The sequence below is a fragment of the Leuciscus leuciscus genome (genome assembly GCF_965113295.1).
Source record: "Leuciscus leuciscus genome assembly, chromosome: 22".
In the NCBI taxonomy this organism is placed as follows: domain Eukaryota; kingdom Metazoa; phylum Chordata; class Actinopteri; order Cypriniformes; family Leuciscidae; genus Leuciscus; species Leuciscus leuciscus.
In genome coordinates, this window is record NC_138746.1 from 3116205 (window position 1) to 3143658 (window position 27454).

The 27454-nt window shown below is 37.3% G+C and overlaps 1 protein-coding gene across 4 annotated transcripts in view; it reads right to left on the reverse strand.

Annotated features, from left to right (window-relative positions):
* Positions 1-21905: 21905 nt before the first annotated feature.
* The window catches only part of foxn2a (forkhead box N2a), a 63044-nt gene continuing 57495 nt past the window's right edge, over positions 21906-27454 (reverse strand). For all 4 annotated transcript variants that reach the window (XM_082153448.1, XM_082153450.1, XM_082153447.1 and 1 more), the window contains one exon: positions 21906-26054. In XM_082153448.1, the coding sequence (XP_082009574.1) occupies positions 25627-26054 (428 nt within the window). In that variant the 3' untranslated portion in view covers positions 21906-25626. The remainder of the gene's footprint in view (positions 26055-27454) is intronic.

Genomic DNA, 27454 nt, shown 5'->3' on the forward strand with positions numbered 1-27454 from the left:
TTTATATACATTTACATTTACATTTACATTTAGTCATTTAGCAGACGCCCTTATCCAAAGCGACTTACAAATTAGGACTAAGTTCAGCGAGTCATCATAAAGAGGCAAAAGCAACAACAACGCAGGAAGTGCTCAAAATACGAAGTTCTGGTATTATTCAGAGTAGCATAAGCCTGATAAGTGATGTTTCAAAGGGAAAGGATTTTTTTTTATTTTTTTTTATTTATTTTTTTTTTTATAAGGTTAAGTGCTCACGGAAGAGATTGGTTTTCAGCTGTTTTTTGAATGTTGTCAGGGATTCTGCATTCCAGATGAGGGTGGGGAGAGCGTTCCACCAGCATGGAACTGTAAATGAGAATGTTCTGGAAAGTGATTTTGTGGCTTTCTGTGATGGAACCACGAGACGTCGCTCGTTGACCGATCGTAGGTGTCTGGTAGGGATGTAGACTCGTAGGAGTGAGTGAAAGTAGGAGGGAGCTGAGCCTGTGATAGTTCTGTAAGCAAGCGTCAGTGCCTTGAACTTGATGCGAGCAGCGAGAGGTAGCCAGTGCAGAGAGATGAACAGAGGAGTGACGTGGGCCCTCTTGGGCTCGTTGAAGACAAGACGAGCTGCAGCATTCTGGATCATCTGTAGGGGTTTGGTCGCACATGCTGGGAGTCCAGCCAGAAGGGCATTGCAGTAGTCAAGCCTAGAGATGACCAGGGCCTGGACGATAAGTTGTGTTGCATGCTCAGTTAGGAAAGGCCTGATCTTCCTGATGTTGTGCAGTGCAAACCTGCATGATCGAGCTGTCTTTGAAATGTGATCTGTGAAGGTCAGCTGGTCATCAAACGTTACTCCAAGATTTCTGACCGATCTTGATGGGGTGATTAATGATGACTCTAGCTGGATGGTGAAGTCGTGCTGTAGAGACGGATTGGCAGGGAGGACGAGAAGCTCAGTCTTTGCCAGGTTGAGCTGCAGGTGGTGTTCCTTCATCCATGTGGAGATGTCCGCCAGACAGCTTGAGACCCGTGCAGCTACTGTGGGATCATCTGGTTGAAAGGAGAGGAAGAGCTGTGTGTCATCAGCATAGCAGTGGTAGGAAAAACCTATAACTCTACGTAAATCCACTTCACCAGCTAAATACTCTTCGACAAAGAGCTACTGCAAAAACAGAAGTTCAGACACAAATTTATAAAGATTTTCACGTGTTTCTCTGGCACATTTATAAAGCACATTTATATAGACCCAATGTTGCTTTAAAAAAATATATAAAAAATTATAATAATTTAATTAACCACCAAACATAATAGCAAAAATAATTATTTTATTACATCGCCACCATGATGGAGATGCTGGTAGTTGCCAGGACTAAAATAAATAAATAAATAAATATATAAAAATGAAATGAAATAAATGCAATGCAATGCAATAAAATAATAAAATAAAATATTTAACCACCAAACATAATTACAAAAATAATCCTATTTTTATGTTGCCACCATGATGGTGATAAAATAAATAAATAAATAAATAATAAACCACCAAACATACTTGCAAAAATTATTTTTATATTTTTACATTGTCACCATGATGGTAATGTTGATACTTGCCAATGCAAAATAAAATAAAATAAAATAAAATAAAATAAAATAAAATAAAATAAAATAAAATAAAATAAAATAAAATAAAATAAAATAAAATAAAATAAAATAAAATAAAATGGTTGCTAGGTGACAGATGGTTGCTAGGTGACTGCTTACTTGCTTACCAAAAGAATGATTGTTGTCAATCAGTTTCCCAAACGCTCCTCCCTCTCCTTCCGGTCAGGACAGATATAGTCTCACTCACGACTCTACTATGAGCTCAAGCAGAGGAGATCAGCCTGTGTGTCGATGCCAAGCGGAAGCATAAAGCCCTGAGCTGGACCAACATCAGACTGTAACACTGTAAATACACCAACTCTATATCTGGCTTACTCTGAGTCTCCATTCGTACTCGTCATTTGGCTGTAGAACTGTATTTTGAGTCTTGAGAGTCGCAGTAACACTGCTGCTGATAATTCGACATTTTCAAACAAGATCTGGACAAGCTTGCAGGTTTAGCTACTTTAACGTGTTATGCAAGCTTGTGCATCACTGAGAGGGAAAACAGAGACAATATCAATAATCTCCTTGACTTGAAATGGCTACTTGCACAGATTTCTGCCCTCTTTCTCCCTTGTGCTATCAGGAAAAAAGTGCTATCAGGAAAAAAGTCCTTCCAGAAGAACTGCAACATTAAGAACATTTAAGGCCAATATAATCAAGTACATGATTGCAAACGGTTACGCAAACTACGCAAACTTGATTTACTTGCCGTGCACAACTTGCACGCATGGCATTACATTGGCATTACATTTGATATTAAAGCAAACTGTCTTCTTCTATGGTCGGTTTACTCGTTCAGATCATCTACTGTAATCACGGACCAACTGTTTTGAAGAAAATGTTGCTGAGAAAGATAGTTACTTAAATTGCATACTTAAAGGGTTTACGATCTTAAAGTATTTTTCTGAACGCATAATTACAAAAAAATGGTCCTCAAAAGGCCAGCTTATATTTGGACCATTTGCACACCAAACATGCGGTGTGCACATCAAACATGTTTGAAAAACCGCAAAAAAAAAGAGAAATCAATGAACAGACAAATTAAAATATTTATATTTTTAAACTATATAAATGTATATAAATAAATAATTAAATTGATCAAATAAAATTAAAAATAAAAATAAAATAAATAAAAATAAATAAATAAATAAATAAATAAATAAATAAATAAATAAATATAAATATAAATATAAATATAAATAAATAAATAAAACAAATAAACGAACAAATAAATAAATAAAAACAAAATAGAAAAATATTTCAATTGTGCCGCCTTGCCGATAACACTCTTAACCGACTGAAATGAAACATCTGCGAGTATCAGAATTGCCAAATGACGAAATGCTCTCCTTTTGATTTGTGGTCAGACGCGTAGACATTTCTCAAGATCGTTCTCTCAGATCCAAATTTAAAACAAGAACAATGTGTCCATTTACAATCATCGGCACCAGAGGGGAAGAAGCCAGACAGCAGGACTGAAATAATGCAGCACTCAAGCCTGTGCAAGTACAGTCAATAGATCTCTGTGTTGCAAGAACAGTGCTTTTGTGTTACTTACTGAACATCAGAACTATATTCGTCTCAATCGGAAGTCAGTTGCTGACATTCTGACCCATAAGCCCACCAGGTCATCGCTGAGGATAGGTGTGCCACTGCTATTCTGACCCGTAAGCCCACCAGGTCATCGCTGAGGATCGGTGTGCCACTGCTATTCTGACCCGTAAGCCCACCAGGTCATCGCTGAGGATCGGTGTGCCACTGCTATTCTGACCCATAAGCCCACCAGGTCATCGCTGAGGATAGGTGTGCCACTGCTATTCTGACCCGTAAGCCCACCAGGTCATCGCTGAGGATAGGTGTGCCACTGCTATTCTGACCCGTAAGCCCACTAGGTCATCGCTGAGGATAGGTGTGCCACTGCTATTCTGACCCGTAAGCCCACTAGGTCATCGCTGAGGATAGGTGTGCCACTGCTATTCTGACCCGTAAGCCCACTAGGTCATCGCTGAGGATAGGTGTGCCACTGCTATTCTGACCCGTAAGCCCACCAGGTCATCGCTGAGGATCGGTGTGCCACTGCTATTCTGACCCGTAAGCCCACCAGGTCATCGCTGAGGATCGGTGTGCCACTGCTATTCTGACCCATAAGCCCACCAGGTCATCGCTGAGGATCGGTGTGCCACTGCTATTCTGACCCGTAAGCCCACCAGGTCATCACTGAGGATCGGTGTGCCACTGCTATTCTGACCCGTAAGCCCACCAGGTCATCGCTGAGGATAGGTGTGCCACTGCTATTCTGACCCATAAGCCCACCAGGTCATCGCTGAGGATAGGTGTGCCACTGCTATTCTGACCCGTAAGCCCACCAGGTCATCGCTGAGGATAGGTGTGCCACTGCTATTCTGACCCGTAAGCCCACCAGGTCATCGCTGAGGACAGGTGTGCCACTGCTATTCTGACCTATCAGACTTGGCAAATGGAAATGAGTGAGAAGAAGATCCTACAGCCAGAATACGGTTGTCAGTCCAGTATTTGAGTCCTTAAAACGGTTACATTCACACACACAGTTCAGTCATTTACGGGAGTGACAACCACATTCCCTGTGAACAGAACCGGACTGGACTACTAGTCGCACAAACACGTCTACTGTGTGTCGCTGGTTTTCATGTGTGGCTCGGGTTACAGTGAGAGACAGGGCATGACATTCACACCCGGGTTGAAATAATAAACAAAGTGCAATGTAGTGTTGTCAAAAATATAGATTTTTCAATGCATATCGATACTAAAATATCTGAAAAGCTTCCAATACTAATTTTCCGCAGAATAGATACACGACACCAGCAGCTCTTTCTCTCTCTCTCATCTCTCCGACAGTGATTGACACAAACCCGCCTCTCCTCACTCACTCCATTCATTTGATCCGGATGAATATTGTTGGTGTTACAGGGCTTGAATTTCGCTGTGGGATTGTGCATAATTTTACTCATTCCTGCAGGTTTTGTGCTCACACTCAAAGTTTGCGCACATAAAGCCGCCTCTCAGAACTAAATTGACTCTTTTTTACTGCTTATTGCACTTAAACAGTAGCCTGGATGCCAGACGAACTTAGCCCTGCCCACAACATGTTTAGGTCGGGAAGTTCGGTCTGGACTTGATCCGTTGTGGAGCTATTATGCCCGAACAAAAGCTGTTCGGACCAATCAAATTGTCAGGGCGGGCTTTATACGATGATGAACAGATGATCAACAGTAACGTAATCATCCACGTGACGTCACCAACGAGCGCTTGGGTTGAATCCATTTACAACAAAGATGACTGCCGCTGGAGAATTGAGATTTCACGAGTTCACACTTACAAATAAGTCAGATAGAATAAATGCATATTTGGCGTGCTGTCCGAGGAGAGGACAAAGTACTCCCCCTGTATTCCTGGCTGTGGAAGAACAAGCCGAGAGTGAGTGGAGAGATGCTGAAAACTGTCAAGGAATGTTAGGTGAGTTGACAGAGTGAATAAAAAGAGGAACAGAGAACCGCGATCAAGGCATTTGTCGATCGGAAAGATGGATGAAGAACATACGTCACTTACTCCGTTGCTCTGATTGGTTGTAGGTCTATCCAATTGAGTGCAGAGGCATTTTCCTTCCTGGTTCGGTTGAAACATGCCCCATAATGACAGCCAAATGGAGCAGATCAGACTCACATTCTGACTAGAATCTGAGTATGACGACGTCAGGCTACTTAAACACTCAAATACACACAAAATAATGTCAAAATGCCGATCTTGGCGAGTATTCATGTCAACACAGTCAGTGAGTATAATGGATCAGTGCGTCAGGTCTTAAAGTGACAGCAGCCTAATAAACCTGCTGCCAAATTATGAGACAATATTAATATCTATATGGCAGTTTGTTCCCCATGGTATCTTTGTCAAAATTGTGGCCAGTGAAAATGCTGAGTGGACTTTGGAAAACCACTAGTCACAGTGGCTGGTGAGCCCTGGACAGAGACATGAGCTGTGTGTCCTCTGAAGGTTTCAGATCCAGTCTCTGTTTTCCAAACGAGCTCACGTCAGTTTTGTGTTCAACTCGTGACTCAGATGCTCCGCTCTCCACCCAGATATAAAAGCTGCAGCCGGTTAATGAAGGTTTGACAGATAAACTCGGGCCTCGATCAAAGGTGATAATACTTTTCAGTTTTATGGATATCTTTGATATTACGTTGGTCACTGTTGTCTTTTCTTTTCACCCGTCGCATGTTCATTCAGACAGTATTCGAGACGCTACTGTGAGTTCGCTGTGTGAACAGGACATTTCAACACTCACACCTGCAAGTAAACGTGGTTGTCAGGAACAAATGGAGTAAATGATGACAGAATTTTCATGTTTGGGAAAACTCTCCCTTGAAGCTTGTTTCATAATTGATGAACTTTGCAACATTGACAGACTGAATCAACACTGAACTGACTCGATCTAAATAACGACACTATTGTTTTCTGTAGGGATGCTTTATCGCTGAATGAAGCTTGTATCATAACTTTATGAACTTTGCACTATTATTGAACTAAACTGAATCAACACTGGGTTCAATTCATAACTAATGAACTTTGCAACATCGACACAGTTATTGAACTAAACTGAATCAACATTGAACTAAACTGAGCCGAATAATGACACTATTGTCTTTTTAGAGCTGAAATTGTATTCATTTCATAACTTTGCAACATTAATTTATTTTCTTGTTTATTATTGTAAAGCTGCTTTGAAACAATCTGCATTGTATGAAGCGCTAAAAAATAAATGTGACTTGACTTGATATTTTGAATAAAACTTTCCGTGTTAATTTTCATTTTAGTACTTTTCTTGTGTTTTTAGACTTTTTTTAATACTTTATTTCATTGCATACACAAATTTTTTTTTTTATGGCTTTAGTTTTAGTTAACTATAATAACCCTGACTACACCATAGAGATGCAACCAGCGAGCAATGCATTAAAAAGCTCTCAGAGTGCATTAATCTCAATATAAAGTGCGCCTCAGGTGGCAATCAGGCAAGAGGAAAAGGACCAGCATGAGGTCATTCAACATTCAGTCACGTTCTGGGGTGATCTATGTAACGTAGGACTTTTTACCCCCTTCAATCACTTTGATAGAGGGTTTAACCTTTGACCCATGATGTCATGGCCACGGCAGGTCGGTCAGGTGACTTCAGCCTTCATTATGCATTATGATATATCTAAGGGCTGGAGGTTTATTAGAAACACCAAGAGGTTTGGTTAAACACACGGACACAGCTGTCGGAGTGCTTCTCACCCAACAGGTATGAGGTTTTAATGGCAGGAAATGTTTACAGCCCGTTAGCTCTAATCAGAGAGCCAGACGCATCACACACTTTCTGCTGATGTAATGAGGGAATTCTTGCCTTTCGCAAATTGGTACTGAGCCATTTTGGCGAAAAGATCCTCAACATTCCTGTTAGTCTGTGTCCTTGTGTTTATATAGCACAAAGGTGTTTGATAACACATAACACTTAAAAAAAAAAAAAAAATTCGGTTACACTTTATTTTAAAGCTGCAGTCTGTAGTTTTTCCTCTTTGTCGCCATCTCTGTTCGAAATTTGCAATTGCAGTTATTCGCGGAATTATCAACTTTACGTGGGTTGTGCCTCGGCACGGCACAGCGCGGATTAATCCAATGTTTAGAGGAGAATGTGAGGCTGTCAGTCGCCGCCGGTGTGGATCCTGGCATTCGCAATCACAGATTATACTTTTGGGAAGTATGATGTGGTGGCAAACAATTTTCTAAAACTGAATAAGAGACAAACAGGTATCAATTGTCTTTAACAATAGGCCTTTATCACATCACATTAGAACGCCGGAAGTAGCCGTGGAAAATTGCTGAAGCAGTCCCAGGTGAAAAAAAAGTGCACTAAAATACATTTTATTTAAGTGCACTTAGTACACTTCCATAATACACTTTCATAATGTATTTAAAGTGCTCTATTTTCGACACACTTATTTTGCACTTAATATACTAAAAGCTTATCTTTAGTACTGCTTAATATAAACTTAAAATCATCTTAGTGTACTCAATTGTGCTTTTTTGAGACACACTGAAGATGAATTTAAGTGTATTTTTAATATACTATTTCATATTTAAAAAAAATGTATTTTGTTACCACTTTAAGTATAATTGAAATCATCTTTAAATACAATAATAAACTATTTAAATTATTATAATAATAATATTAAATTATATACAAATTATACTTAGAATGTATTCCTAGATTAAAAAAGTACACTAAAATACATTTTATTACACTTCCATAATACACTTCCATAATGTCCTTAAAGTGCTCTATTTTCGACACACTTATTTTGCACTTAATATACTATAAAATGTTCTTTAGTACTTCTTAATATAAACTTAAGATCATCTTAGTGTACTCAACTGTGCTATTTTGAGACACACTGAAGATGAACTTAAATATGCTTTTAACATACTATTTCAGCTTTAATTTTATCTTTAGATTAAATCTTTAATACATTTTTAAAAACACTTATAAATTATTTAAAATATAAGAATATATCAACTGTGCTATTTTTATACAAACTTAAGATGAACTTAAACATGATTTTAAAATATTATTTCAGCTTTAATTTTTTTCCCCCTCAGAGCAATAGAACCCATTTTTAAAACATTTTTAAATACACCTTTAAATTCTTTAAAATATAAGAATATACAATCATATTATATTTATGGAAACTAATTTATTGTACAAATGTATTTTAACTATGTCAAAAGTACTTTTATAAAACATTTAAATGTTAATGTTTTTTTTTTTAGTCAAGTACACTATTACTGTGTTATCAGTAGCATTTTCTGCCTCATTTATGCTGAAGTTATACTGTTAAAATGTAAATGTTAAAATTGTCCACCATTGATGAAGGCGTTTAATACAATAATCATTTTAAAGTTAGATGTAATGCATTTGATAAAAATAACCGGTAGCCTAAATGTAATTCATGTAAATGAAAACACCTATAGTTTAAAAGGATACAGGAGGAATGGTATGTGTACAAACAAAAAGCATCTCTTTCTTAAAAAACACTTTATTTTTTTTAAACATTATTAAAGTCCAAACAGACTGTTGGGAAACAAAATAACACAAGTGGCAAGCTTAAACTAAAAGCATTAAAGGAGTTCACCCAAAAATCAAAATGATCTCAGTTTTTACTCACCTGCGTGTTATTCTAACCCCGTATGGCTTCCATTTATAATTGCATAACAAAATATTATATTTATGATGTAATCTGAGCGCTGGATAAGTCTTCCATTGACTTCCAAGGGACTTAAACTTGCTCGATCAGAAAACATATAGACATTGTTTAAAATAGTCCAAGTGACTTCAGTGGCTCAACCATCGAGAATACTTTTTCTGCGCCAAAAACAAACAAAAATAACGAATTTATTCCAATATCCATTTACTCGTGTTGTGCTTGAAAGTTGTTTACGTAGTCTATCTGCGCAGCGCTTCTGGGTTCTACGTCACCACACAGGCTCACTATTGGCCAACGCAGGTCATGTGTGTGACGCCTGGTGACGTAGAACCCAGAAGCTCGCGCAGATACACTACGTAAACAACTTTCAAGCACAACACGAGTAAATGGATATTGGAATAAATTCGTTATTTTTGTTTGTTTTTGGCACCAAAAAACTATTCTCGTCGCTTGATAAATCGATGGTTGAGCCACTGGAGTCACTTAGACAATTTCAAACAATGTCTTAATACGATTTCTGATCGAGCAAGTTTAAGCCCCTTGGAAGTCTATGGAAGACTTATCCAGCGCTCAGATTCCATCATAAATATAATATTTTGTGATGCGATGGTTAATGGAAGTCTTAAGGGTTTAGAACAACACGCGGGTGACTAAATACAAAGAACTTTTCGATTTTTGGGTGAACTAACCCTTTAATAAAATGATTAAACTACAGATTACTGTACGTATCTTATATGAACAAAACACAAATTTATATGCACTAAAAATACATTTAAAATATCAATGGTATTTAGTATACTTTCTTAATTACACTTAAGTACTACTTTAGTATTTTCACTAGGTGAAAATAAAGTATACTTGAGTGCACTAAAAAAACACTTAATTACAAGAAAGTAATTTGTAGTACATTCTTATTTTTTGTGCTAAAAACAACTGTAAAAATAATACATTATAAATAAACTAATTAAAAGTATGTTTTAATTTAAATAGTAATTAAGTGTAATTAATAAAGTATACTAAAAGCCTTATTTTTTTAAATGTATTTTTAGTGCATTAAAAAAATATATACTTTTGAAAAAATAGACAGAAGAGTTTTTTAGTGTATTTCTTACAAGTACATTTTAACACATTAAAAATAGTTAATTGCTAGTGTACTTTGATAGCTATGTAAAAGTACACTAACAATGAACTATTTTCAATGCGTTAAAAATGTACTTGTAAGAAATACACTAAAAAAACTCTTCTGTCTATTTTTTCAAAAGTATATATTTTTTTTATGCACTAAAAATACATTTAAAATATAAATGGTATTTAGTATACTTTATTAATTACACTTAAGTACTACTTAAGGAAAAATATACTTTTAATTAGTGTATTAATAGTGTATTATTTTTACAGTTGTTTTTAGCACAAAAAATATGAATGTACTACAAATGTACTTTCTTGTACTTAAGTGTATTTTTAGTGCACTAAAGTGCACTTTTTTTCACCTGGGGTGTACTGGGTCTTCCGGTTACTGCGTTCACCATGGCTGCCTGCTATTTACCAATGGACTACTTCACTCTCGCATCTCCCAAAAGTTTCTTTTTGTTTTTGTTTTCTTGATTCCATTTTAATGGTTTAATTATATTGTTATAACCAATTATTTAAAATGTAATGATTTAAGCAAAACTTTCTTCAAAGGTTAAACCAAACTTTTATTTTGACGGGTTGCCGTGCAGACCTTTGAGTCTCTCTGTGTTTTATGATATGACGATAGTTTTTCTCAAATGAAGCTAAAATGCTGCTGAAGTGACTCTCGGAGCGGCTGTGTTGATGAAGTGCATTAATGTCCTCATATAGGCTGAAAACATCGCGAGCGTCATGCGTGCCTCAGTGTGTGTGTGTGTGTGTGTGTGTGTGTGTGTGTGTGGTAAATGAAACAGCGCATCTGTGCCATTCATTCACAGAGACACGCAGAACATGCATGATTCCTATTTAAATAGTCTTTATGTGGTTTAATATTGACAGACACTGGTCTATACCGCGATTTTATTTAAGTTTACTGACCTACTCTTCATCTAAAGGTAACTAATAGTGCACACGCACCGGAAGTGCGAGTACACTGCTTGGCGATTTCGAACGTTCCGAAACCAGGAAATGAGATGGAGGCCTATTGTCTACTCTATTCCCTTGCCAGGAAAGGTCAGCAGTCATACAGTCATTACAAAGTTACAAAGTATGTATTGACACTACATTCATCTGATTATCATCATATTTCTAAGATTCAATGAATATAAGAAAAAGCAAACATATAGAACAAATTACATTTCTTCCACAATGACAAACATAAGAATTTTCACCGGAAAATGTCGTCTGAACAAGTAACATCCACTTTTGTTCTGATCAACTAAGGGGGAAAAAAGCATTGCAGTAAATCACGCTGATTAAATCTAACGATCGCTCATCATATCACGACAAACCATGCAAATTAGTTCTCAAATTGTTTTATCCTTGTTTTCGCACGGGTCGGTTGCAGTCTCTTTTATTCTGTAGCCACTCTGAAGTCCGAAGTCTTTTGCGTTTTACGACGGGTGACTCTCCAGTTGTCACTGATTGTCGTTTGAACCTCTGCATCCGCCATCAAATTGATAAGTTTAATTATATCAAGTGCTGTGAGTAAAGGCTATAAATCTCCACCTCCAGCATCCTCACACTCATCGCCGACTAGCCGAGACTCTTCTTTATGTGGACAGATGTGACGTAATGTGGACAGATGTGACGGAATGACGCAATGCTCGAATTTCCCGCGGAAATCCACCAGTACCACTGGAATTAAGCTTGCTTTGAACTTTGAGCATCATAACTTTGCAGATGTTGTTTATGCTCAAACAGCAACATTACACACTAACTAAAGTTAGAAAAGTGAAATCATAATCAACCACCACTTTAACCATAGAAATCTCACCAGTGTGCTTATGTTGTGTTTATGGCTTACGTAAGAAGGCTATTAAAACATAAAGCAAAGTAAAGTAAAATAAAATCACACCAGGTGTGACTTTAAGGAGGCCATTAAAATTAAAAATTAAATAAAAATATGAAATATTTAAATATTTAATTAAAAATAATACAAATTAATAACTAAAATCAAACCGGTGTGCTTATGTTGTGTTTGTGGCTTACATAAGGAGGCCATTAAATAAAATAATAAAATAAAATAAAATAAAATAAAATAAGCCATTATGGTGATGCTGATACTTTCCAGGCCATTGCTATTCAGTTACTAAGGTGTTCTGCGGGTTTGCAGCAAATGTGAAAGCGAATGTTTCTCTCTTTATACAGTAACGGACACGTGTGTGTGTGTGTGTGTGTGTGTGTGTGTGTGTGTGTGTGTGTGTGTGTGTGTGTGTGTGTGTGTGTGTGTGTGTGTGTGTGTGTGTGTGTGTGTGTGTGCTGTAAGGGTGAAGCCTTGAGACAGACGGTGACAGACGTGAACCCCAGACAACTGGAGAAGGCACGGCTCAGCATGTGTTATGCTCGATTCACAGCGCCAGTTGCTCAAGTCAGATGTTTAAATCCCACGTCCAACCGCACACAGCTGACGCATCGCTGTTCAATATCATTCCTGCAGCACATTTAAAAGTGCATGAAATATTTGTGTACATTTTTTGAACTAGTATACAACAGCGGACTAAGACTAATACAATTTGTAAAAATTTAGATCAGTGGTTTTGCTCAAGAACAACATATTGGATATCGAGTAGCGTCCCAAAATTGTATGTATTGTATGTACTAGATTTAAAACCTTATTTACTTCCTTAAAGAAATGAAAGAAAATTCAACGCGACTTGTCAGGAAAAGACTGTGGCTATAGCAGAGGAAGATTAGGGGTCGGTCACAGCGGTCCCTTTTGAATTATAGTGTGCAGAAAAGAAGTACTGTTCATTTAATTACCCCCAAATTAGAGGAAAATGTATGATCCAATCATCTAGCCTTGGAATTAGATCATGCGTTATGACATCATCGTTGAGTCTAATTCTCTCTGTCTGACTCGAGCTTGTTAAGGGAAAGTTAGATTAATATGTTAAATCATGTTCACTTGTTTTTGCAATGGTCGAATTAGTCTCAGTGTTGAATAGATTAAAGCTGCGTTTCCTTGTCTTTATGGTTTCAGCTCAAATTTATCTTTTTCTGGCACTAAACTAAAACTTGAACTCATTTAGCATTATTATTATTAAAATGGTTCACACAATGATTCACTTTTAAATGGGAAACAATCACCCAAGAAGAAGTTTGAGAGATATAGAAACATGTTTGGGAGTCATTGGATTAAAGCCACGACGTGTCAAAGTGAGTGTGAATGTAGAGGCCATGACGGATAAAAGCATCTGAAGTCCTGAAAGCAACATTACAACACAGCAGAGGAACGGCAGCCACACACACACATGCACGCAGTTGTTGCTCAGTGGATTGTGTGTTATTTGTGGGGTGTGTGTGGAGATTCACAGATGCGCGTGTTATGATACTGGAGATGTGTAGAAGATTGCATATGGACCTTATGCACACGAGGAACAAGCACGCAGACATCTTTAGATTATTATGTATGTTTGAACTTCTGGTTTTGAACTTCCGTCACTCTGTATATTTCTATATTTCTTCTGTTGAGGAGTATTTAGCTGGTGAACTGGATTTACTTATTGTAGAGTTATCATGAGCACTGTAATGTTTGAAGTGGATGTCATAACAAATGTCAGTAGAGTGAGAACATTCTAAAGGGGTGGTATAATGTCCTTTTCACAAGATGTAAAATAAGTCTCTGATGTCCCCAGAGTGTGTGTGTGAAGTTTTAGCTCAAAATACCCCACAGATATTTGTATATAGCATGTTAAATTTGTCACTTTTTGAGGGTGAGCAAAAACGCACCGTTTTGTGTCTGTTCCTTTAAATGCAAATGAGCTGCTGCTCCCGGCACAGGGGGCGGAGCTTCAACAGCTTGCACTCACACAGACATGCACTGAAAATGTAAAAAACTTTTAGCCTTTTATGTTCAAACTGGAGTCAGACAATGATGGAGAGACTCAAGAAGAAGAGACAACATGTAGAAGCAACAGGACAATTCTGAATGGTTAGTTGATGAATTTATGTAGTTTATGTGTAGTATCTTCTAGTCATTGATTAGCATATTCTGTCATGATAATCTATAAATCGTGTTCTGGGGGCGGGGTTTATGTAAATATTAGGGTTGGTGATGTCACTAACCCTGGAGGAATGTCATGTAGTCAGTTTGTTGTAATCCTTAAAAAGCATTTTCTTTAAAAGCAAATATCTCCCTTTGCTTTGAACTTTGAGCGTTGTAACTTTGCAGATGTTGTTTATGCTCAAACAGCAACATTACACACTAACTAAAGTTAGAAAAGTCAATTCATAATCAACCACCCCTTTAAAACGAGTGCTTCATTCATAAATCCACAAGATCTTACCTTTATGAGGAAAAACAATCCGGAAGTCAGAACACAACGAGCGCGGCGCTGAAAAGGGGCGGGACTACAGTAGAAGGGGCGTGGCTACACACGGTCTATTGTTTAAACCTGGTTTAAACCCGAGATGACACCAAATTGATATGTTAAAATGGTGGGATGGACAACAGACAACTGAAGGTCTATTCCTCTACTGGCAATCCCCCCAAAAATGCTGCAATCTCTCATTTACTGTTTACCATGTGGTCTGTAGAGATGCCAATAAACACACTGATAAAGATCTTAACTTGGGTAAACTTGCCTCTGCTATCCAAGTACGTTCGCGTTCAGTCGGCGGCCATCTTGGTTATAGTTCCCTGTGTGCAAGTGCTTATGTTACTAAATTACTAAAGTTAAAATTGTGCATTTCAAATCAGGAATAAAATCTGACAAAGATAGGGCTATCATAAATTGTGCTTCTTAACTATAACTAATTCATTGAAATGAATCATTAATAGGCCTAATAATAAAAATTCAGGCTGGTTCGGTCCCATTAACAGTTCAAGTACCAATTCTTGTTCTAACTTGTAAGGAATACATAGGCTATTTGGAACTAAATGCAATGCTACATGATTGCCAAATAAATATTCAACATTTTTATACTCTTTATTGACTTTTGACAGTTTTTCCATAAATGCAATTCAGTTGTCACTAACTTTGCAATCATAATAAGTTAACTAAAATAAACAATTATTAAAATAAATAAGTTAACATAGGCTATTTCTTTTATTTATTTATTTATTTATGCATTAAAAAACAAAAACAAAACAAAACTCATAAAATGCATTTTTAACTACACGTTGTCATATGAACAACTGATCAGTAGTGACATAGCTTTGTGTTTGTTGTCTAAAAATAGTCGACTCATAAAGTTCATGCTTTGTGGGAATCGGACTTGTGTTGATTCATTAAAAAGATTCGGCTCTTCAGAATCATGTGTTCAGGGCGCCCTAACTGTTCAGCAATCATTTACCCCGTTCTACCGCTTTATCTTTCACATTCAGAACGTTTGATTGATTTATATAACAGTAAATTATGGCACTGATGATTGGGCGTGTCTTACCATGTTAAAGCCTGTACTTTTCTCTCCCACAGGACACACACACACACACACACACACACACACACACACACACAGGGCGTTTCACAGCTGTCCGTCATTCAGTGAGTTTTAAAATTTAAACCTTCACAGCATCTGTTGCTTCTGCAGTTGTTATTTATTTGCATTCTTGCAGCAGACAGTTGATGTGTGTGTGTGTGTGTGTGTGTGTGTGTGTGTGTGTGTGTGTGTGTGTGTGTGTGTGTGAGAGAGAGAGTGTGTGTGTGTGTGTGTGTGTGTGTGTGTGTGTGTGTGTGTGTGTGTGTGAGAGAGAGAGAGAGAGAGAGAGAGAGTGTGTGTGTGTGTGTGTGTGTGTGTGTGTGTGTGTGTGTGTGTGTGTGGGATGGGATGGGCATTATCATGACACACTCAGATATCAGATCAGATGTGGAGTTATTTGTGGTTTAATACTGGCGGATTTCTCTTGTTTAACAACTCTTGTTCTCAATATGTTTATGTTCATTAGGGTTCCATTTAATTGACCTAAAAAAAACCTAAAAACCAGTAATATTATGAAATATTACAATTTAAAATAACTGTTTTCTGTGTGAATATATTTTAAACTGTAATTTATTCCTGTGATCAAAGCTGAATTTTCAGCATCATTACTCCAGTCTTCAGTGTCACATGATCCTTCAGATTCAGAAATCATTATAATATGATGATTTGGTGCTCAAGAGACATTTATGATTATTATCAATGTTGAAAACAGTTGTGCTGCTTCATATTTTTGTGAAACTGATCATTTTTTTCAGGATTATTTGATTAATAGAAAGCTCAAAAGAACAGCATTTATCAGAAATATAAATCTTTTGTAAAGTTTTGTTTACTGTCACTGTTGATCAGAGTAAAGCTCCTTGAGGAATGTAAGAATCCTATAACTGACCTCAAACTTTTGAACAGTATTGTATATAATTATAAGTTCACAGTTATGGACACATGCTCTTGATCTCCATATTTGGAGAAGGCCAGACGTGTGTAATTATATGAAGTGACGATGATCTGAATGAAAGACTGTGAGGGTCGTGTCTGTAATCAGAGGAGCTTCAGCAGCTTCATGAATCATGATCGTGATGTTCATGATGATCGTGATGTTCAGGTCTGAAGAAGCGGCTGCTCCACAATCCCTGCATTGTGTTCAATCTGAGCCAATCACAGCCCAGACCTTCGCCTGCTACTGCTGTCAATCATCAATCTGAGCCAATCACAGCCCAGCTCAGACCTTCACCTGCTACTGCTGTCAATCATCAATCTGAGCCAATCACAGCCCAGACCTTCGCCTGCTACTGCTGTCAATCATCAACCTGAGCCAATCACAGCCCAGACCTTCACCTGCTACTGCTGTCAATCATCAACCTGAGCCAATCACAGCTCAGACCTTCACCTGCTACTGCTGTCAATCATCAACCTGAGCCAATCACAGCTCAGACCTTCACCTGCTACTGCTGTCAATCATCAACCTGAGCCAATCACAGCCCAGACCTTCACCTGCTACTGCTGTCAATCATCAACCTGAGCCAATCACAGCCCAGACCTTCGCCTGCTACTGCTGTCAATCATCAACCTGAGCCAATCACAGCCCAGACCTTCGCCTGCTACTGCTGTCAATCATCAATCTGAGCCAATCACAGCCCAGCTCAGACCTTCACCTGCTACTGCTGTCAATCATCAATCTGAGCCAATCACAGCCCAGACCTTCGCCTGCTACTGCTGTCAATCATCAACCTGAGCCAATCACAGCCCAGACCTTCACCTGCTACTGCTGTCAATCATCAACCTGAGCCAATCACAGCTCAGACCTTCACCTGCTACTGCTGTCAATCATCAATCTGAGCCAATCACAGCCCAGCTCAGACCTTCACCTGCTACTGCTGTCAATCATCAATCTGAGCCAATCACAGCCCAGACCTTCACCTGCTACTGCTGTCAATCATCAATCTGAGCCAATCACAGCTCAGACCTTCACCTGCTACTGCTGTCAATCTTCAATCTGAGCCAATCACAGCTCAGACCTTCACCTGCTACTGCTGTCAATCATCAATCTGAGCCAATCACAGCCCAGCTCAGACCTTCACCTGCTACTGCTGTCAATCATCAACCTGAGCCAATCACAGCCCAGCTCAGACCTGACGCTGAAGCTTATTGGACAGCTGAACTCGAAGCCTCATCCGCTACTGCTGTCAATCAAACCATCAGCTGTTCCTCACTCAATCCCACTGACTCCTGAACACAAACAGGGAAGAGGAGAGAGACGCTTATCCAACTGAATGTCTGACATTAATCAGGCTGTTTCCCCTTTAAAAACACACAATGATGCTATCAGGTGTTATACCACTGCATGATTATGTGGATAATATTAAATATGGATCATTTTCTCATAAAAACACTTAGCTAAACACGCTTAGCTTCAGAAGGCCTTTATTACCCCCCTAGAGTCGTATGGATTACTTTTATGATGGATGGATGCACTTTCATGGGCTTCAAAATCTAAAGTGCCATTCACTCCCATTATAAAGTTAGGAAGAGCCAGGACATTTTTGAATATTACTCTAATTGTGTTCGGCTGAAAGAAGAAAGTCATTTACACCTAGGATGGCTTGATCATTTTCATTTTTGAGTGAACTTACCCTTTACGTTTAAAGTCCCCCTGTGGTGTAAATCCAGCTTTTAATGTAGTTTATGTGTCTATGTGGTGTTTTTAATATGCTTTAAGACAAACCATGTGTAAGTTCATAAGTCGACAGCATTGCTGAGTATTTCCTCCTTAAAACTGCAGTGAACCAAAGACAGTCTCAAACACACGCTTTGAAATCGCTGGTGTTTCTGACGTCACAAACTACCTTGTAACCAATCAGATCAACGTGTGATCGTCAACCAGTGGATCTCTGAGCTGAGTGAGTGAGTGGAGGCGGGGTGAATTTGCATATTCATAGAACCACGTATACTAAATGAGGCAAGGGTGTCGAGTTACATTCAAGCTATTTTAAGGCATGAAGAAAATTTATTCAAGGAAAAAACTTGTAAATATGTAATTTTGGTGATCAAAGATGTGTTTTAAGGGATAAAATGATTGACTACAGGAGGACATTAATTTCAAACAGAAAAACTTGAAAAGACCATTGAAGAATCGAGTGAGCAACTCCATCTAGTGGTTGCGTTGAGGAACAGGAGAATGAGGAACATGTCACGTGACACGAGCGAGAAGAAACTGATGCTGGAATTCATGGAGGAAGAAAAAAAGACAGACAAAAGAGTCTGAGAAGAACAGAGTGATGATGACTGAGCCGGTTATGATGTAATGATGTCAGTTTGAAGCAGCCAAGATCCATAAATGATAGACGGGTTATTGAGAATATTATGAAACGCTTATGAGAATTAATGTCTGTTCATGCTTCAGTTTCTTCTTGGTTCCTCCTAAAGTTTTTCTCTCTGAAAGTTTGTTCACCATAGAAATCAAACATTCTTAGTGATACAAAACAAGAGAAAAAAAAAAAAGAAATCCAAATAAAAATAGAATATTATACATAAAAAAAAAAAAAAAATCAAACGTACGGGGTAATGTTTTGCTATATTTAATTATAGGCTAATATTGTTTGACATTTTTCTTTCACTAGTAAATTTCTCAATAAATTTCACTGTAGAAACGAACCAATAATCAGCAAAAAAAAAAAAAAAAAATTATGTTCAAAAACAAATGAACATCAAACAAATTCACTATAGAAATGTAACAAAATGCTAATCGGCTATTTTGTTCTTTTCACTAGTCAATATATTTCTGGAAAATGGTGAAAGCAAGCATATGGATATAAGAAAAATAGGATAATCCATTATATATTGATAGATTTATAATTATATTTACTTTTTGTAATATTCCTCCCTCCACTAACTTTAAAAAAAAATTTCAAGGATTTCCATTGAACAAAGTAATACATTATTTGGGTAAACAATTAAATTCAAATCATTTAAAATCAGAATATGTTTGTTTTTATTTTTAATTTGACGTGAAGGTTACAAAAATATTTCCCATTTTAAAGATGATGATGATAACACATAAACGTGTTGAACTAAACCAGTTCCAGCACTGACTTCATCCCACATCATCATCATCATCATCTCAAACTCGGTCTGGTTGCTAGGCGACGGTTGGCGTGGTGCGGTTGCCATGGATATGAGCAGTAATTTCTGCTCGAGTTAAAGTGAATGAGACGCTGTAATTATCAATGGAGTTATTCTGAGACTTCACAGTATAAAGATGTGCCAGAACACACGGATTCACGAGTGTCTGTTAGATAAGCCGTGTGTGAGCCGGTTATTAACACAAGCTCATTAGATTGACACTCTTTACACGAGTTTATCAGAGAAAACATAACCAGTTTATTTCATAACCAGCAGGGGGAGCCGTTTGTCCAGAATATTAATATGAAACTTCCCAGTATTTGGACAGACAAGAACCTCCATCCCAAAATATTCAAGCTGCTATACATTTTCATAAAAATAAATGTGATATTATGGAGACATGATGTTTATAAAATTAAATTAGCCTACTGTCTTTAATTTGTCAATGTAATAAAGGTAAAACAAAACTAAAAAAACTTTCTGGATATAACACACACACACACACACACACACACACACACACACACACACACACACACACACACACACACACACACACACACACACACACACACACACACACACACACACACACACACACACCTGTATACTGTATATTTATATATGTATATAGACACACATACAGTATAGTTACATTTTGTAGCTTATACACAATCACACAATCACTCACAGAAACACACTCACGCACGCACGCACGCACACACACACACACACACACACACACACACACACACACACACACACACACACACACACACACACACACACACCTGTATACTGTATATTTATATATGTATATATACACACACACATACAGTATAGTTACATTTTGTAGCTTATACACACTCAATCACACAATCACTCACAGAAACACGCTCACACACACACACACACACACACACACACACACACACACACACACACACACACACACACACACACACACACACACACACACACACACACACACACCTGTATACTGTATATTTATATATGTATATATACACACACACATACAGTATAGTTAAATTTTGTAGCTTATACACACTCAATCACACAATCACTCACAGAAACACACTCACGCACTCACGCACGCACGCACACACACACACACACACACAATATATATATATATATATATATATATACAGTACAGGCCAAAAGTTTGGAAACATTACTATTTTTAATGTTTTTGAAAGAAGTTTCTTCTGCTCATCAAGCCTGCATTTATTTGATCAAAAATACAGAATTATTTTTAACATTGTGATATATTATTACAATTTAAAATAATTGGTTTTCAATTTATTATACTTTAAATTATCATTTATTCCTGTGATGCAAAGCTGAATTTTCAGGATCATTACTCCAGTCTTCAGTGTCACATGTGACATCTAGTCTATCACATGATCCTTTAGAAATCATTCTAATATTCTGATTTATTATGAGTGTTGGACACAGTTCTGCTGCCTAATATATTTGATGAATAAAAGGTTAAAAAGAACTGCATTTATTCAAAATAAAAAAATATTTTCTAATAATATAAATCTTCTTTTCTATCACTTTATCAATTTAACACATCCTTGCTGAATAAAAGTATTGATTTATTTAAAAAAAAGAAAGAAAAAAAATTACTGACCCCAAATGACTGACCAGTAGTGTATATTGTTGTTACAAAAGATTTCTGTTTTTAAAACATTTGCTGCTTTTTTTTAATTTTATTTTTTTAATCAAAGTATCCTAAAAAAGTATCACAGGTTATGAAAAAATATTAAGCAGCAGAACTGTTTCCAACTTTGATAATGAATCATCATATTAGAATGATTTCTAAAGGATCATGTGATAGACTGGAGTAATGATCCTGAAAATTCAGCTTTGCATCACAGAAATAAATGATAATTTAAAGTATAATAAATTGAAAACCAATTCTTTTAAATTGTAATAATATATCAATATAAAAAAAAAATTCTGTATTTTTGATCAAATAAATGCAGGCTTGATGAGCAGAAGAAACTTCTTTCAAAAACATTAAAAATAGTAATGTTTCCAAACTTTTGGCCTGTACTGTATATACACATATACATATAATATATATACATACATACAAAATATATATAAAGTCAAATTTTGTAGCTTATATATACACAAAAATATATGTACACTATGTATATTGTACACACACACACACACACACATATATATATATATATATATATATATATATATATATAATAGGTTTATATAGGTTTCACATATCTAGACAAAACCATCTTAAGTAAAACAGCTTCTTTTATTCAGTAATACCATATATAATGCAATTGCATATCTTTGGCGAAAATACATTTTAGAAACATTTTATTAACAGAGGTTAGCGTACAAAAACGAGGGTTTTGTCCGTCTGACAGACAGTAACAGACTGATACTGAAGTGCTGTCAGTGATTTATTTACATCATTCAATGCAGTCTCCACACGCTCGATATTACGCAGAAGAAAACATGATGAGACAAACACTAAAGAGAAATCGCTCGTGTAGTCGCACACACACACACACACACACACACACACGGAGGATCTTCACACTCATTCACAGATGCGACTCAACCTCTGAGGAATATCGAGCGAGCAGTGGGTCACGTGGCAGTGTACAGAGACATGGCAGTTTACACAATTAATGCTTCATGGGTGAATCTCACAAATACATGATCATATTTCACAAAAAAAAGAAAAGAAAAAAAAAGAAAATGAGTGTGTAAATATATATAAATAAATGCATCATGCAAGTTTAAAATGCATAAAAATGTTAGCATAAATTTGCATTAAAATTGCATGCTATAATATATATATATGCATGTGTAAATTATAGCATGCAATTTTAATGCAAATTTATGCTAACATTTTTATGCATTTATATGATCAGGATATATATGCATGCATGCATATATGCATTTAAATAGCCTATAGGCAATTTATAGGCTATTATATATACACACAATAATGTATTTTAATTTTATTTATTTTTACAATAATGATAATGAAATGAAAATAGTCAAAATGCACCAAAAAAAAGAAAAAAGAATAGTTTTTATTTTCTGTAAGTAAAATATCATTTCTTAAATTATTTTATTTAGATTTTAAGGCGAAATCAAGAATAATTTTCTTGACATGCGTGGTGAGATTCGCCCTCACAGGTACTTGGCAGTTTTATTAGTTAATAGTCAATACTTCTTAACCTGATGTACAAAAAAAAAAAGAAAAAAAAAAGACAGGATTAGTAAACCAGCCTTGGCAGTGATTAAATAATCTTTGATATTTTGGCACACGAGGAACAGAAACAGGTTTTGTAGACAGTGACACTGATGTGGGTCCAGATGAAGGGAACAGTTCAACAGCTCATTAAACGCGACCCTTTTGTTCAAATGTTGAAATGTGGCGTCTCAATGAACTCGTCGAGGTGTCTATGAGGCAGTGATTTACATGTTTTTGGCACAGGTCATGCATTTCAGATGAGCTGCTGGGATTCTGGGGGTTTTCTGAGAGCAAACAGAGGGTCAAATGAGGCAAAACAACAGCAAACGGTGATCCTGGCTGCCGGACACTTCATTCGGCAAACATACAAACATACAGCGTGAATAAATATTCATATTTAACACATCCGGCTTCATGTACCTGTGATAACATGTTCTGTTTTTGTAAATGTGGCAGTAGTTTCACATGAAAACATGTGGATCATATTTCACCCCAAAATAAAAAATATAAAAAATTAAGAAAAAGCACAATATTGCACAAAAAGAAAATGAAGCACATCCCAATACTGTAATGAATTCTTTGAGTTTGTTTGTAAAACTAATTATTGTGTCGTTTCTCATTACTATAAAACATTTTTAACTGTATTATGCTAAACAAATACTGTAATACTATTTTTTTTTTAATTAAAATCTGTATAAATTAGAGGCAATACAACAAATACTACCATGAAGTATAAATATTTTACATTACAGTAATGAAAATAAATGAGATTTTAAACGGCATTTCACTGTGTGCCTTTTCCCCCCAGAATTCTCTGTAATGACATCAGTCATGTGGAGGAGGGGGGGGGGGGGGGGACGTGCTTAAATTATCAAGCAAATAACGTCACGTCAAGAAAACAAAAATCTCAACCTTCAATTCTCTTCATGCAAAATATAATTTCCTATTTTTCCTTGGATTTTGAGGTGAAATATGCCATGTTTCATGCGATATGAACATGCATCTGTACATCTACACCCACAGTTCCTCAACTCCAGTGTTGACCTCTCGAAGTCTGCTGACTGCGTTAAAACACGCAACGAATGGGCACAGAACCACATGCATACATTATCACACACACACACACACACACACACACAAACGTATATACCAAGAGGAAATATAGAGCTACACGGCTTGTGTGTTTTTGCATAGGGTCTGGACAGAGGGAATCAAACGGCAAGCTCTGCCATGAAAGGCCTGTTTCAGGTCACACACACACACACACACACACACACAACTGATGGAGCATCTGAACAGATCACGGACAAAAGAGACGAGGATGACGGGAAAATGTGTTCCAGTCCTCTAGTGTTTATGCTGAGTCGATTCAGAGCCATTTGGGGCCGTTTTGTGTTTATTAATCCTTCCGGTGGTGATGGTTGATCCTGTGTTGATATTCGAGATTAGGCTTTAATTCCAGTCAGTCAAGCATCTAATTGCTTTTAACTTTATAATTTGATGAAGACTCACAGGGTAAATCTCACGAAACCTGTCAAGAACATGTGCAGGTCATAGTGCACCCCAAAACAAGAAGATCAAATAAGAAATAATACTGTTTATTTGTAAAAATGTAGCCTATTTTTGCAGTTTGTTTTGCATTTAACATTTTCATGACAACTAAGCACATTTTTCCTATAAACTCTCATTACTGTAAGCAAAGCAAAGACAAAATACAAACAAAACAAAAAAGTTTAAAAATAATTAAGGTAGAAATTAGTCTATTATTTGTATGCCAATTTTTGCTGATTTTAAAAGGAAAACTTTTTTCCACCTTCCACCTCAGATTTTCATTAACATATTGGAGGATATATATATATATATTTAAAGTATTTCTAAAGCATGGCAATATTAGATGTGCTACCAAGAAAAAAAAAATCCATATAAACATAAATATACATTTAAATATATAAAATAGTAATGAGAATTATTGAGAAAAATGGGAATAATGAATCTCAATGCTCCCAAAACCGGTTTCATTTGAATGCTAAACAATTTCTTTTCTTTTTTTATTCTGGAGTGAAGTGTGACCCTGACATATTTTCATGAGATTCACCCCATAAACATCACCACTGATGGAGCCTTTAAAATAAAGAAAGAAAAACGTATCCGTTAACCATAAATCCTTTCAGCATGCCATCCGCAGGGATCTCCAGAGCCTCGTCACGCCAGCCGTCTGATGATCATTATTGCATTTCTTTGTTTTGTACTTCAAAAAAATTTAAAAATAAAAGAGAGAGAGAGGAAAAAAAACTGGGAACTTTTGATGTAATTCTCGTTTTCCATTTTCTGGAGTGGACGACGGGAGAGGTTAGTGCTTGGAACAACACGGACATGCACTCGTTTCTCTGCAGAAACACCACAGATTCACTTGGAAGAGTAGGACACTCACTTTAAGAGGAAGCATGCAAACGTTTAAGAGAAAAAAACATCAATTTCTCCCTATCCAACTCCTCCGTTTCTCCTTCATCTTGAAGCACGTACAGGAACGTTCCTCCATTCGCGCTCGGTATGGCTTCGTTCACCTCCGCGTGAAAGTTGCTATTGCCGTAGTTTGAGTCCGGGAGGGAAATTCTCTCGTACAAAACGAAAAATGTAGAAAAAGAAAAAGAAGAGAGAAGGTTTCCATGATGTGGAAAATGAGGAGGCACAGTCACTGATACACAGTCCAGGGGTTCAAATTGTCACTAAGGGATTTTTCCGGCTTTATTTCCGGTGCTTTTCCAGTTTTTTACTCTTGGCCGTTTGCTTGGAGAGATCCAGGCCGGATCGGATCCCGGCGAGGTGCAAGAGAGACCCGGCCGCCTCTTTCAACTCCTCGTCCAGCTCCGGTTTGGACTCGTGCCGGGCCCGTTTTCCCGGAAGAGGACACTTGACGGTGAGCGAGGGCAGTCGTGAGCTCCTCTCCTCATCCGAGTCTTCATCGCTGTGGAAACCCTCGCTCCCGGCGCGACGGGCCTGGCCGGACTCACAGCCGGCCTCGTCCAGGGATGAGAGCGAGGACGAGGAGGACGAGGAAGAGCGAGACGAGCAGCGCTGGAAGGACGAGCTGCTGTAGTTGTGGTCCTGCTTTGGGTCGCTGCTCACTAGGACCGAGTCCCGGCGTGAGAGGTCTATAGGGCTGTCCGGGTCACCTGAGGACCAAACCACAACAGTTATCACAAGGACGGCACTCTCATGTCTGACATCATCCTTTGTGTCACCACAGGTAAAGTAACAGATATCAACATACTTCCCCAGTTGATTGATTACAATAAGAAATGCACAAAAAAAATGTATTTACAAGATTTCTAAAATGTTATGTTTAAAGAGGATCTATTATGTCCTTTTTCAAAGTCTTGATTATGTTTTTAGGCTCTACTAGAATAAGTTTTCATGCTTGAATGCAAATAAACACTATATTTTTCCCATATTCTCCATTGTTGCGGCTCCTCTCTTCCCAGTCTGTCAGTAACGCTCTGTTTAGTTCCTGTCTCTATGAAGCCCCTCCTTCTGAAAGGCACACTGTGCTCTGATTGGTCGGCTGGATCAGTGTGTTGTGATTGGTCGAGCGCTTTGAGTGTGTTTGGGAAATGTCCTGCCCCTTACCATAACCGCCAGTTTCAACACACCACTAACTAACTCAACCAGGCCCCGCCCCTTTATTCTGCGTATTAATCATTTAAATGAGGAATATTGTGACGTGTTCGTTCCCGGAAGAAACTCAAGACTACAATGGAGGCGTTTCAGGGAGTTCAGAAACACTGACACTGATATAGAGAAGAACTCTCGCTGGAGGAAACCTTTATCAAGCTCAAACAGCAACAATCACACACTAAAGAAAGTGTAAAATATAAAAAAAAGCATAACAGGTCCCCTTTAAATATGCAATAATTTGCATAAAGATCCAGAACAGAAATCTGAACATTGGATCAAGCCAGATTCAAAACTCTTGTTTCATTTAGTTGACATATTAAGTGTCAATCTGTAAACTGGCGTTATGAAACGCGTCATCAAGTACTTTCATCCGCCTGTCTTAATGAAGCACTCTTGTGATGGTTTATTCTGCTACGGGTGATTAAGGCTCATTAGAGGTAGAGAACACTACAGTGACACGCTTAACAAGGATAAAGACGTGTGAACGAAGTGCAATGCTGCACTAATTACCAGCAAGAGCTTTTAGTCATTACACAGACATATTTGCGAAACCATCCCCATAAATAAAGATGCAAACGTGTCTTTCAGCATGAACCTGAACTAAACACACTCATCCACTGCAGAACATCAGACTCTCAGATGCAGACACTGACTGCCAACAGCAAGATTATCAGGACATGTGAGTGGATCTGAGAGAGACAGACAGATATATAGAACGATAGATAGACTGATAGAAAGATAGATAGATAGAACGATAGATATAGATAGATAGATAGATAGATAGATAGATAGATAGATAGATAGATAGAAAGATAGATAGAATGATAGATATAGATAGATAGATAGATAGATAGATAGATAGATATAGAAAGATAGATATAACGATAGATATAGATAA